Source organism: Leucoraja erinacea, chromosome 12 (assembly GCF_028641065.1).
Source record: "Leucoraja erinacea ecotype New England chromosome 12, Leri_hhj_1, whole genome shotgun sequence".
NCBI lineage: Eukaryota > Metazoa > Chordata > Chondrichthyes > Rajiformes > Rajidae > Leucoraja > Leucoraja erinaceus.
Window position 1 is genome coordinate 19,313,084 of NC_073388.1, and position 15,287 is coordinate 19,328,370.

Here is a 15,287-nt window from a genome sequence, read left to right on the forward strand (position 1 = left end):
TTCACCACCCTCTGCCACAGAAGGTAGTTGAGGCCAGTTCATTGGCTATATTTAAGAGGGAGTTAGATGTGGCCCTTGTGGCTAAAGGGATCAGGGGGTATGGAGAGAAGGCAGGTACAGGATACTGAGTTGGATGATCAGCCATGATCATATTGAATGACGGTGCAGGCTCGAAGGGCCGAATAGCCTACTCCTGCACCTATTTTCTATGTTTCTATGTAAAGGATAAACCTCAACTTGTACTAAGAAAGGCGACTGATCAATTCAATTTCTGTACGTGTGTAATATTCTAAGTAAATCTTTGTTTTTGTTTTAGTTAGGAATGCTTGTTTTTCTGATGCATCTTTTACATGGTTTGAATTTGTCTGTCAATCTTTGCTCGACGGTACCATTTTCTTTGGACGGGAAGATTATGCTTTCATTTTTATATTAAGCAATTTATTTTTATTGCAGTGAACAATAGTTTCCAAATATATTGATTTGGGAGAAAATAAAAACTACTTTCCTCTCTCATCCTGAAGCAAAGCAAATCAGTAATTAGCAAAACCTGACAGAAATGCGAAGTGCCATCCTTGATCTATCAACCTATGATCTATTGTCTATCTATGACTCAATGCACATGAGGTTTGTTTGTATTATGCGTTCCCATACATGGGTATCATTGGATATATTCAGAATGTAGAAACAAGGAACGATGGAACAAGGAACCAAGAAGACCAAGGAGCTCATTGTAGACTTCAGGAAGTCCAGGGGCGGCACGCACACCCCCATCCACATTAACGGGATGGAGGTGGAACGTGTTTCTAGCTTCAGGTTCCTGGGTGTTAACATCTCCGATGACCTCTCTTGGACCCACAATACCTCAACTCTGATCAAGAAGGCTCACCAGCGTCTCTTCTTCCTGAGGAGACTGAAGAAGGTCCATCTGTCTCCTCAGATCCAGGTGAACTTCTACCGCTGCACCATCGAGAGCATCCTTACCAACTGCATCACAGTATGGTATGGAAACTGCTCTGTCTCCGACCGGAAGGCCTTGCAGAGGGTGGTGAAAATTGCCCAACGCATCACCGGTTCCTCGCTCCCCTCCATTGAGTCTGTCCAAAGCAAGCGTTGTCTGCGGAGGGCGCTCAGCATCGCCAAGGACTGCTCTCACCCCAACCATGGACTGTTTACCCTCCTACCATCCGGGAGGCGCTACAGGTCTCTCCGTTGCCGGACCAGCAGGTCCAGGAACAGCTTCTTCCCGGCGGCTGTCACTCTACTCAACAACGTACCTCGGTGACTGCCAATCACCCCCCCCCAACCCCCCGGACACTCCTCCCACAGGAAAAACACTATGTCTGTATATACGCTAATGTAAATATTTATTCAAATCATATGCTATGTCGCTCTTCCAGGGAGATGCTAAGTGCATTTTGTTGTCTCTGTACTGTACACTGGCAATGACAATTAAAGTTGAATCTGAATCTGAATCTGAATCTGATAGATGCTGCTATACATTAAAAAAAAGACACAAAGTGCTGTAGTAACTCAGCCGGTCAGGCAGCATCTCTGGAGAACATGGATAGGTGATGATTAGGTTCAGGACCTTTAATTTAACGACATTCAAGAGTTCATGGCACAGAAGTGAGTCATTTGACCCAACTGGTCTACGCAGTGTTAACTCTCCACTTTAGTCTCTGCCCACTTTAATCAATCATGTTCCATCAACTTACTGCCATGATGAGAAAAGGCAGATTTATGTCCCTCTCAAAGCTGTTTCATTTTTTTCTATTTGATACCTATATTTGGTTTTATTTTCGCAGGGTGATTTCACTTGGAACACAATGTTTGGACAGAATGTCACACTGCAGCCTGTTCCCATTCAGAGCCTCTCCGAACTAGAGCGAGCGAGACTTCAGGATGTGGCGTTCTACCACCTGCATGGGAAAGATCTTGGCTGTCAGATTACCATCCCCAAAGGTACGACCAATGCCAACGTTTTTGCCTGTACTTCTTATTGTGAACTAAAATGAATCTACTAAGAAGCTACAGATTATATGACCTGTTTAAATTCATGAAGAATATTTTGGCCATATGCATTCTATGAATCATCCAAAAAATAATATTTTAATGCACTTAATAATACAGCACAGCATTTGCATAATAGCACAGCGGCAAAGCCACATCCTCGCAGTGCCAGAGACCTGGGTTCAATCCAGACCTCAAGTAATGTCTGAAAGTAGACACAAAATGCTGGAGTAACTCAGCAGGACAGACAGCATTTCTGGATAGAAGGAATGGGTGATGTTTTGGGTCACGACCCTTCTTTCGAGTTCATCCCTACAACATTTTGAGTAATGTCTGTATGGAATTTGCATATTTTCATGTGGGTTTCTTTCGAATGCCCTAGATTCCTCCCAGGTCTCAAAGACATGTGGGTTTGTCGGTTAATTGACCTCTGGAAATTGCCTTACTGTGAAGGGAGTGGATGAGAATGTAGGAAAATCTAGAACTGTGAGCAGGTGATTGATGGTTGGTGTGCTCGGTGGGCCAAAAGGCCTGTTTTCCATCTGTATCTTCAAACTATAAACACTTTGTGCTATTGAAAGTGGTATATTAAATTTAATTTGAACTTTCCTAATCACATTTATCAACTATTGGATACAATTTGCTTACATACTTCCTGCAATTTTATCATGATTTACAACTATTATAGAATTATTTCCTTGCAACATTCAGTCCATTATTTGTACATTAAAGTGGCAAATGAGACTTCTTTAACCAAAGAAGTTACATTCATCTGTTGTGCATTTTCAAAATGTTGGTCCACTTACTGACACAGTGGTGCAGCGGGCAGTGCTGCTGCCTCACACCACCAGAGGCCCAGATTCGGTCCTGACATTGGGTGCTATGTGGAATTTGCACATTCTCCCTGTGACCGAGTGCATTTTATCTGGGTGATCCGGTTTCTTCCCACATCCCAAAGATGTGCAGGTTTGTAGGTTAATTGGCTTTTGTAAATTGTCTGAATTGTGCAGGGAATCGAGGCAAAAGTGGGATAATGTCGAACTGGTTCAAACGGGTCACCAAAAAGATTGCGGTAGACGTGGTCTATGTGAACGTATAAAAAATGGTAGTAAGGTTAATCCTAACAACACCCTATTAAATTTTGTTTCACTAGATTAGTTTAGTCCACTTTAGTTCACTTTAGTTTACTTTAGTTTAGTTTAGTTTAGTTTAGTTTAGAGATACAGCATGGAAACAAGTCAAGTCAAGTCAAGTTTATTTGTCACATACACATACGAGATGTGCAGTGTCCTTAGCCCAGTGTGTCCACGCCGACCCTGAATCCCCTTAGCCCACTGTGTCTATCCCCGCACACTAAAACTATCCTACACACACTAGGGACAATTTTACATTTTATGCCAAGCCAATTCGTCTCTGAAGAGTGAGAGGAGATCGGAGATCCCAGAGAAAACCCACACAGGTCACAGGGAGAACGGACAAACTCCGTACAGACAGCACCTGTAGTCAGGATTAAACCCCGGTCTCTGGTGCTGTGAGGCAGCAACTTTACCGCTGTGCCACCATGCCACCCTGAGTGTGGAAGCTTTTTAAAAACAATCACTCAGAATGGGAGTATTAATCACTTGCGGTCCTTGTTAATATGAAGGAAAGTGAGGTGTTTGTATCTGGAATGTATTGACAATGATGTGATGGAGCAGATTCCAACAGGGCATTCAAAAGCGAATTGAATCAGCATTTGAAACAAAGCTGCAGGGATGCAATCAGCTGCATTGCTCATGGAGAAAGATAGCACTGACTCATATGTTTCCTTCTGCGCTTTTCTATGGTCTTATGATTCACAGCCTCTACTGGGATTGAACCACCTCCTCAGATTGCATTTTTTATGATTCACCTAGTCCCATGATTTCACTGCTGTTTAGTTAATGGCAAATATCAGAGCTCGTGCTTGGAAGTGGGAAAGCAAATAAGGCAGGTGGTGATTTGATACAGAATAAAGTGCTTGCCTATGGAGCATCTCTCATTCTCGTACTGTCAGTCATTTCTGAATCCTTAACTCTTCTGTACATATTTTTAGTTTAGTTTAGTTTAGTGGTACAGTGCAGAAACAGGCCGTCCTACTCACCATGCCAACCAACAATCACCGCCATACACTTGCACTATCCTACACACTAGGGACAATTTACAGTTTTACTGAAACCAACTAACCTACAAATCTGTACATTTTTGGAGTGTGGCAGGAAACCAGAGCACCCGGAGAAAACCAACATGGTAATAGTCCGAACATGCAAATTCTGTACTGCCTGCACCAGTAGTCAGGATCGAACCTGGGTCTCTGACGCTGAAGGGTAGAAACTCTACCGCTGTGCCACCGTGTCACCCCATTAATATCTCTCTCTCACCATAAACGATCATATAGACCACGCCTGCATCAATGTTTTTGGCGACCCGTTTGCACCAGTTCTACATTATCTCACTTTTACATCCATTCCCCGCACAATTTGGGCAATTTACAGTGGCCAATTAACCTACAAAACTGCACATCTTTGGGATGTGGGAAGAAACCGGAGCACCCAGAATATCTCTCTCACACCTAACCCTTATGATGTTTAACCCTTATGATGTTCTTCTTCATACTATCTAAATGGTGTCAAGTTGAGAAAAGGGAAGTACAACGGGATCTGGGGGTCCTTGTACATCAGTCTATGAAAGTAAGCATGCAGGTACAGCAGGCAGTGAAGAAAGCGAATGGCATGTTGACCTTTATAACAAGAGGAATAGAATATAAGAGCAAAGATGCCCTTCTGCAGTTGTACAGAGCCCTAGTGAGACCACACCTGGAGTATGGTGTGCAGTTTTGGTCCCCTAATTTGAGGAAGGACATTCTTGCTATTGAGGGAGTGCAGCATAGGTTTACAAGGATAATTCCCGGGATGGCGGGACTGTCATACGTTGAGAGAATGGTGCAGCTGGGCTTGTACACTCTGGAGTTTAGAAGGATGAGAGGGGATCTCATTGAAACATATAAGATTGTTATGGGTTTGGACACGCTAGAGGCAGGAAACATGTTCCCGATGTTGGGGTAGTCCAGAACCAGGGGCCACCGTTTAAGAATAAGGAGTAAGCCATTTAGAACGGAGACGAGGAAACACTTTTTCTCACAGAGAGTGGTGAGTGTGGAATTCTCTGCCTCAGAGGGCGGTAGAGGCAGGTTCTCTGGATGCTTTCAAGAGAGAGCTAGATAGGGCTCTTAAAAATAGCAGAGTTGGGGGATATGGGGAGAAGGCAGGAACGGGGTACTGATTGGGGATGATCAGCCATGATCATATTGAATGGCAGCGCTGGCTCAAAGGGCCGCATCGCCTGCTCCTGCACCTATTGTCTATTGTCTATAATCTATTGTCTATTGTCTATCCTTCTGCAGTCACCTTCTTTACTATAATGAATCTGAAAAGGAGAGGTCAGGGGGTGGGTGGCTGAGTTAATACAGATGAGTATGCAGAGTGTTACATATTGATCTTGCAGAATATTAGTGTTTACTTGCCTAGAATTTTTTCAAAACATTTTGCAGTATGCTGATTTATATCATACAAATCTATTGACACTTTCTCATACTGACATGTTATATATGCAGTAGAGTTACATATATGTATATTTCTTAACTATTGAATGTTTAAGCTAATTCTGTCAATATATGGGCATCATTAGCAATATTCTTTAAGCTCCTACAGTGAATCCCAAGACACTGAATTTTTTTAACACTCTGGTGTATTTGTGGAGAATTTGCTGTACCTTTCCTCCACTGCAGTTTATTTCAACAATCTTTCATCAGAAAAGGTTGCTGGCCTGAAACCTTCACCTTGTAACCCTACTTTTCTCTCCATTTGCGCTGCTTGGTCTGCTGAGTATTTCAGGCATATTTTACTTTGTTTCAGATACACGACATTATAAATTAATATATTACATAAAGTAGAAAATTGCATTAAGATCCAAGTTTATTCTTTAACTCCAGAAGTATGAATTTTTATTTCTCGGTTCTACCCATTGTTAATAGGTACACTTTGTACTATGTAATGGAATGCTTGATGGACAGGGTGTTATGTCACACAATAGTTGCAAGTAAATCTGAGAATGTTGATACAAGCACAGCGTGTTTAGGCAAGATTCAATGATATTCCTCGTAACTAAGTGAAAACTCTCTGCTTCAATTTATTTGCTTTGCTCAGACAACATTTTTAGGCATGTTCCCCCCAAAGGATTGCACTTTGTATTTCACAGAATATGAATTTACCCTTTTTAGACGGGTTCTATCTTAGCTTTCATGACAATTTGTCTTAAAGTATGCCAGAAAATGAGGTATAATTGAATATAAAGAGGAAGAAAAAAATTTAGATTAATTGTTAATTTTCCTGTAATCCGCACATATGAAGAGGCATTCATATTAATTTACAGTAGGTGTCTTAAATGTGCAGTAGAAATATATCTGTATGTGAACATATTAAAAGAAAAATTGTATCTCCTTCAAAACGCATGCCTCTGGTTCTGACTGATTCTGGAGCAACACTGCAAGTTGGGTCCATACTCATCGGGTTTTGGAAGATGGTGATGTGATCTAATTTCAGGACTAGGACAGCATGAACAAATTAGGCTAAAGGGCCAAATTCATTTCAGAAATGACATTGAATCGTGTATGGTCTACCCATGGTCTCAGTCTGAAGAAGGGCCTGACCTGAAACAATATCTAATCATGTTCTCCAGGGTTGCAGTCTGACCTGTTGAATTACTCCAGCATTGTCCTTCTTTGTAAATCAGCATCTGCAGTTTCTTGTTTCCACATTTTGACTGCTCCAATGCAAAATCACCTCAAGGTGGGCCTACTTTGACGACGTTCACCTCCTCTCCCCGATGGGAGTTCAGTGAGACCCTCTCTCATTGCCCTCCCTCTAGGCACTTAGTTCATCCCCTCTCCTGGATTTCTTTCTACTCTGGCCTTCCCTTCCTCTCCCCTCCCCAATCAGTTTAAAGAAGGATCCTGACCCGAAATGTCATCTATCCATATAGTCCAGGGGTGCTGCCTAACCCACTGAGTTACTCCAACACTTTTCCTTATGTTCTTTTATGTTTACAACCAAGCATACAAATAGAGATATAAGAGGATGTAACTGAAAGGAACAAGCTGTGTGTTTTTTTGTTCTCTAAAAGTGGAAAATATGATTATAACCTGGTGAGAGATTTGATAAAGTAGATATGGAGATACTTTCATTTGTGAGGAGACCAGCTATGTTGGCCACAAATACGTAGACTGATTAAGGGTTGGAGGTGGGGGGGGTGGGGGCTCTTTACTCATAGAGTGCTGAGAACGTCAACTGCTATCACAGGTAGTAGGCCCCCCTCGGTCATGACTGACCATGGGTGATGCATCCTAGTTTGCAGGTGATGTGTGGTCAGATGTAAGCCTAGGCAATGTCATATGGAGGACAGGCTGTTGCCCATGCAGCACATCCCCCCCCCCCCCCCCCCCCCCCCCCCCCCCCCCTCTCCACATTGCTGATTGATCCAAAGGAACAGCAAGGGCCATTACAGTTTGGCACCAGCGCCATCACAGGAGCAGCCAGAGCGAGGTTGTAAACAACAACAAACTGCCTTAGGGGCTCCGACTCCGGAATTTCTTGAGGTTTACTCCAGGATCCTTTTCCATGACTGGATATGGCTAGAAGACAGTGGAGGTTTTAAATGCGAGTTTTCCCACTCCTAGATGGACTGCCTTCCGAGGCTGACGAGCCCCATCTGCCCGAGGCTCATGGGGGCGGGAGCGTCTACCTCCCTGTGCAGGTCTATAGCACCTGCTATCACATTGATGCATTTAAGACAGTTCTGGATAGGTTTATGAAAGTGAAAGTAATGGTAGACAACGCAGATGACCTAGATGAAAAATAATGAAAGGAGCCAGTGTGGATGTGGAAAATGAAGGTGAACACAGAGATTGTTGAATCTGTGGAATTCTCTGCCACAGAAGGTAGTTGAGGCCAGTTCATTGGCTATATTTAAGAGGGAGTTAGATGTGGCCCTTGTGGCTAAAGGGATCAGGGGGTATGGAGAGAAGGCAGGATGGGATATTGAGTTGGATGATCAACCATGATCATATTGAATGGCGGTGCAGGCTCGAAGGGCTGAATGGCCTACTCCTGCACCTATTTTCTATGTTTCTATGTTTCTATCTTTCCCCATCTTGTGAATGTTTCCAGCCTGCTCCCGAATTTCTTGAAAATCAAAAAACTTTGTTGCATACACTGAAAATCTGAAATAAACATGGAGAAAGCTGAAATACTCCACGAGCCAATCAGCATCCATGCAGACTTATTGTTTCAAGTTCCAGGTCCTTCGTGAGATGAAGCATTGCACATTCAAAACGTCAATTCTGTTTCTCTTTTCACCTGCCTGATCTGTTGTGTGTTTCTAGCAACAGTTTTTATTCCAAACTATCTCTAGTTTGAAAGTCTCCCAATGTGGATTCATCTAAGGCAATCCAGATTTAAAAAAAATAATGGGTTGAAATTGAATTTGGGCAGAGTAAACAAAAACTAAGAGTGAAAGGTGCCTTTAAGAACATGATGGTTAGTATGGAATCAAAATAAATTATCTCACAGCAAAATATAGTCAACACAAGCCAGAAAATGAGATGAAGCAAAGCAAAATGATATGTGAGAAAGATCTGGCTGAATGCCAAACAATCCAAGACAATGTGTGTGTAACGAAAACATTTGTTAAGAGAAAAATTGTCATTAGGCTAGCAACTAACAAATAAAAGTTACAAATATTCCTTTGTCATATAAGTATTATGATCTATTGATAAAGCTAGAGAGAATGGCAGAACCCTTCATCTATCCATATCAAAGAAAAGGATGTTACCTAAGTCATGGAGGCAGTTGAGATACTGGATGGAGCAAAAACTGATGGAAGTGCGGTGCTCGAAATGGTTTAGGAACTGAAAGTAGGTAAGTCGGTAAATTGGAAAGGATCTGTTGTATTTGCAGACTGGGGTCACTTCCAAGGCAGCTCCAGTGCAATGTAAAGGCTGTCTACCAACCATGTTGCAGCCAGACTGCAAGACTGTATATAAACATTATGGAAGAAAGGCACATGGGAGGCAGCCGCTCAGGGTAAACTCCGAGGTAACCAGTTTACATTTTCAATTGGTCACTTATTTATTTATGTTAACCTTTTTCTTTGTATTATGGCCAAACAAACATTTTGGTCGTCAATGACAGCTGAAAATGTTTGAGACTGTTGGTGAAGATGGAATTGATGTTGCAGTTACTTATAATGCATCCTTCAGGCTCAATACAGGTCAAGTTTCCTCCCCAATTTCTCCCCCCTCCTTGCCATCTTTCCCGACTTCCACAAGTTCATGATCCTCAGCAGTCTGCTGTATAGCTAGTGAAAAGGATAGGACAGGTTTAGAGGGATAGGAGCCAAACGCAGGCAGGTGGGACTAGTGTAGATGGGGCATATTGGTTGGCGTGGGCAAGTTGGGCCAAATAACCCTTCCAGCAGTATGACTTGGTGACTCAATAACTCTAAGGCTAACTCCAAGGTTATGGTGAGGTTAGGGAGTGGGCAACATGTCGCATGGATTGACTCCCAGCACATAGAAACATAGAAATTAGGTGCAGGAGTAGGCCATTCGGCCCTTCGAGCCTGCACCGCCATTCAATATGATCATGGCTGATCATCCAACTCAGTATCCCGTACCTGCCTTCCCTCCATACCCTCTGCCACAGGCCACAAGGGCCACATCTAACCCCCTCTTAAATATAGCCAATAAACTGGCCTCAACTACCATCTGTGGCAGAGAGTTCCAGAGATTCACCACTCTCTGTGTGAAAAAAGTTTTTCTCATCTCGGTTTTAAAGGATTTCCCCCTTATCCTTAAGCTGTGACCCCTTGTCCTGGACTTCCCCAACATCGGAAACAATCTTCCTGCATCTAGCCTGTCCAACCCCTGATGAATTTTGTAAGTTTCTATAAGATCCCCTCTCAATCTCCTAAATTCTAGAGAGTATAAACCAAGTCTATCCAGTCTTTCTTCATAAGACAGTCCTGACATCCCAGGAATCAGTCTGGTGAACCTTCTCTGCACTCCCTCTATGGCAATAATGTCCTTCCTCAGATTTGGAGACCAAAACTGTACTCAATACTCCAGGTGTGGTCTCACCAAGACACTGTACAACTGCAGTAGAACCTCCCTGCTCCTATACTCAAATCATTTTGCTATGAAAGCTAACATACCATTCGCTTTCTTCACTGCCTGCTGCACCTGCATGCCTACTTTCAATGACTGGTGTACCATGGTGTACAATGGAGCTTCTCTCCAGTGACCTGCATGCTCATGCTCTGCTCTGCCATGTTTTATTTGGAGTATGGTTCCCAATGGCACATGCTGTTTTTGTGAGTGTTGGTTCGACAACCACATTGATGGTCATAGTCTTTGTCATTTACTGGCCGTGCTTTGGAATGTTGTGCTGGATCACTACAAATTGTGAAAGATCGAAGCTATTTGCACTAATGAGAATCAAGAGTAAACCTAAAGATGTTGGAAATCAGAAATGTAAATAGAAAATGGTGGAAACGTCAGCAGCTCAGGCAGTGTCCGGTCATAATTTAAGGATGGCCATTCTTGCTATCGAGGGAGTGCAGCGTAGGTTCACCAGGTTAATTCCCGGGACAGGACTGACATGACAGTATCTGAGCAATGGCCCAATGTTAACATTTCATGTTCTGACATCGTTCATCAGAACCCTTCTGAGTGTTTCCATTATTTTCTATATTATGACAGTTACCAAGCCCCTGGTTCTTGCAAGACTTGTTGCCTTTGGTTGTTCATAACCCGGATGCTTATGCCCCTGTCCCACTTAGGAAACCTGAACGGAAACCTCTGGAGACTTTGCACCCCACCCAAGGTTTCCGTGTGGTTTCCGGAGGTTGCAGGTGGTTGCCGGAGGTTGCAGGTAGTGGAAGCAGGTAGGGAGACTGGCAAAAACCTCCGGGAACCGCACGGAAACCTTGGGTGGGGCGCAAAGTCTCCAGAGGTTTCTGTTCAGGTTCCCTAAGTGGGACAGGGGCATTGAGATTGTGGTCCATGGGACGTGAGCAAATTGATATGAAGCACTGACAAAGCAGTGTTTGGGAAAACATTGGGAACCTGCATCTGGAGATAATTGCATTTCCAGCAAGATCCTTGCACACACCATTAGTTGATCTATCTTTATTTCGCACATGACACTGACACTCCTCATATAGCAGAGTAAGAAAAGCTAAAATGTTAAAATGACCGGCAATTCCGGGCCCTTACAAACATGCATAAACTTTGTCACATTTACCTTAACAGTCAGTTGTATTGTGATCCACAGCCTACTTTGAGATTGTAGTCATGGTTACAGCATGTCAGATTTCAGTAAGAATGCTCTTTTTGAACTATAGACATCTTGCACATCATTCTTCCTTGAAGATTATTTCTTAAGAGAATTTCTTCCTTTACAGCACAAACGCATGTTGCTCTGTTCCCACCACTATTTTTCAGCAGCTTTCCTTTGTTCAGTTTCCAGATCATGTTGTGCTCTGTCCACTCATGTCTGGCAACGATTTATATAGGAGCCTTGAAATCAGCCAAGATTCTTTCAACATTGCAATCCACTCTTTGCAGAACTTTAGAACTTGAAAACTACTAAAAACTCTCATATAACAGTAGAAACAGCACAAAGAAATTTACCAGCAACTAATCTGTAAGCAGATGAAAATCCCCTTTATATGTGAAGTCCTCTCTCTTACTAATACTTGTTCAGCTTAACGATTAGAATGCCTTAGCTGGGATGTAAATCTCCCGAGTGGATGTTCAGCATCAAAGCAGCAGTACATATTCATTGATGTCCTCTGCATTGATGTCCTCTGCATTCATTGATGTCCTCTGCAGTAGAAAATTTGCTGCAGAATTGGATTCATACTTATAGGATACAATCCCAATATCAGTGTCATCAAGGCTATTTCTGCACCTACCAACATTACTCACCATACTCATTTACACACAGATTTAACCAAGTTTAAATTGTCTCAAATTTCTCTAGAACATAAAACGGTATTGCACAAGAACAGGCCCTTCAGCCCAGCATGTCCATAGCGTACATGACTGAAACATGACTTCCTAAAGGGGCTGTCCCCCTTGAGCGACTTAATCTGCGAGTTTAAAAGAGTGTCTTTGACCTTCCCCACCCCCCACCTCGCGCTCTCTGAAGGGCTTACCGTTACTGTGCAGCCGTTTTACCTTCCTCTTCATCGTGCAGACAGCGCTTCCTCAATTTCCCTGGCCCCTGCATTTGCGGTGTGTGTGTGTGTGTGTGTGTGTGTGTGTGTGTGTGTGTGTGTGTGTGTGTGTGTGTGTGTGTGTGTGTGTGTGTGTGTGTGTGTGTGTGTGTGTGTGTGTGTGTGTGTGGTGTGTGGTGTGTGGGTGGGTGTGTGTGTGGTGTGTGTGTGTGTGTGGGTGTGTGTGTGGGGTGGGTGTGTGTGTGTGTGTGTGGGTGTGTGTGTGTGTGTGTGTGTGTGTGGGTGTGTGTGTGTGTGGGGTGTGTGTGTGTGTGTGTGTGTGTGTGTGTGTGTGTGTGTGTGTGTGTGTGTGTGTGTGTGTGTGTGTGTGTGTGTGTGTGTGTGTGTGTGTGTGTGTGATCATTCGATCCAGCTCATGGTTTCAACGCGGACAGTTAATCTAGCCCTCGAGCTTGAAGGTCGAAGACACTCACCTTAACTTAGGTCGGATTAGGTCGCCCAAGTGGGACAGGCCCTTAACTCTTATACTCAATACCCCATCCAAGAAAGGCAAGCATACCATATATTTTCTTTAGCACTCTCTCTACTTCTGCTGCTACTTTCAGGGAGCTATGTACTTGGACCCCAAGATCCCACTGTACATCAGTGCAGTTTAGGATCCTACCGTTTACTATATATTTCCCCCTTACATTTGACCTCGCAAAAGGAAACTGCTCACATTTGCCCAGATTAGATTCCATCTGGCATTTCTTTGCCCATATCTGTAAATGTAAATGTCATCGGCAAACTTACAGATCAACCTTCGACAGGTTCCCATCCAAGTCATACATAAATATCTCAAACATAAACTTTGCTATTGTCCCCTGAACATGTCTGCTTCTTTGTCTTCTGGGCATATTCTGAGTTTTTGTTTCCACATTGTTGCCTTCTTTAATCTTTCCCCGATCAGCTGTACTTGTGGAACTCCTGACTGCTCCCACTGCAAGCAAAATGTGCCTCAACTCTAAGAGGTAAAGGGTAACCTCAACGCAGGAAAGGTTAGATGAACTAGTACCATCAACTATTGATATTAGCCTGTTGGTTCAAGTGTGCCACAAACCAAAACTGTTCTCATGGGCAGGAGTTCCATGTGTTAACTGATTTCAATCCGAGAGGTGTGGGTTAATCACGCACCATATTTTTGAGGACCATTGTATTCAGCCCTGCTGGTATCAAGTGTCAAACTGTTTTAATTGTCATATGTACTGACAATGGAACAATTAAATTCTTGTTTGCATCAGTTTAATGGGCCTGTAAATGCAATACACACAGATGTGATATGATAATTTTAAAGTAAATCAATAATTTAGTAACTGTAATAATAGTGCAAAAAAAACCCAAAGTCCTTAGTGCACCCAAAGATAGTAAGATTAAACGAGAACTTACCAGTTTGAAGTTTGATCTGTATTTTATGAGGAGGAACGTTGAGGGAATACGTGAAGAACCCGCTTCCAACGCTTGCGTGTCATTCTTCAAAGCAGCGGTGTGAGGTCACAGAAAAACTATAATGACCTAACATAGTAAGATTATCAAAGATATACCAGTTTCTGATATGATCATAGGAGGGTGGGAGCGGAGGGCACGTATTCCCTCAACGTTCCTCCTCATAAAATACAGATCAAACTTCAAACTGGTAAGTTCTCGTTTAATCTTACTATTTTACTTCGGAGTCACGTGAGTGACTACGTGAAGATTTCAAAGCTCTGTGACCTCATGCCGTGGATCGAGTCCATGCTTCACAACTGCCTTGGGTATTGGGAGAGAGCATCATTAGTAATTTTAAAACACACTTATACAAAGACTTGTGTGGTAAAAACAAAATTAAATTTATTAATTGAAATCATAGCCCTGTATTCTTTCGGGCAAATTATATTGTTGAACGTAAAATGGTTTCTGAAAATGATGATGATGGCTCCAAAACTGGTTTATTATAAAACCTTTGGAATGTCCTCTCGGATGACCATCCTGCCATTCTGAGGATCTGGTCCGTGGGCACCTCCAGAATTTTTGCTGCGGATGTTGCTGCAGCCCTGGTGGAATGAGATTTAAAAACATCAGTATCTATTCCTGCCATCTTTAGGACATATTTGAGCCACCTTGATATAGTTTGGGTCGTGACCCTTTTGTGCGGTTTCTTGTAAGAGATTAACAACGCCATTTCCTGACCTCGAATACTCTTAGTATTTTTTATGTATAATTGGATGTGTCTTACTATACACAGTCGTTCGTCATATGGATACGCCATGAATTCGATCACTTGACCCGATGAACCTGGTCTGTTTTGTTTTATTAGTTCCTGTATGATAAACACCAGTTTCTCGGGTGAGGTGATCAGGGAGTCCAGGCTCAGTTTGCTTAATGACTGGACTCGTTGAGCGGTAACTAGTGCCATGAGCATAACCATCTTCATGGTCAGTTTCTGAAGTGACAATGCTGTAATGGGCGACCAGCTCCTCAGCATGTTTAGAACGACACCCACCTCCCAGATTTTGGAGTACCTGGTTTTAGGGGGATTTGCATTGAATATGCCCCTCATAAGTTTTGTTACCAGGGGGTGCGTTCCCACCGTGTGCCGCTCCATTCCTTGTGCTAGATAATTGGAAAGTGCACTTCTGGCACTATTGATGGCACTGTAGCCCAATCGATTATCATAATGGAGCCTCGTTAAGAATTCCAATACAGCCGGAATGTTCTTGGCCCTCTGGTCCAGGTTGTTGTCCAAGCAGTATATGCACCATTTCTTGATGCGTCCAAGGTACTGCTTCCGTGTTGACAGTCTTTGTGCAGATGAGATGAGATTCATCGTCCTGTCTGACAGCCCCATGCCGTGTAGTGGGTCTTTCAGACTCTACAAATCAACAAATCCATAGTCTTATGGCATGGATGGCTGCCCCCAGTCACTGGATGAATTAATAAATTCGGGC

General features: G+C 43.0%; 1 protein-coding gene across 3 annotated transcripts in view; it reads left to right on the forward strand.

The window, feature by feature from the left end:
- Window positions 1–15,287, forward strand: part of LOC129702125 (rho GTPase-activating protein 6-like) — a 179,533-nt gene that overhangs the window by 102,432 nt on the left and 61,814 nt on the right. For all 3 annotated transcript variants that reach the window (XM_055643712.1, XM_055643714.1, XM_055643713.1), the window contains exon 2: window positions 1,806–1,962. In XM_055643712.1, coding sequence (XP_055499687.1) covers window positions 1,806–1,962 — 157 coding nt within the window. The remainder of the gene's footprint in view (window positions 1–1,805; window positions 1,963–15,287) is intronic.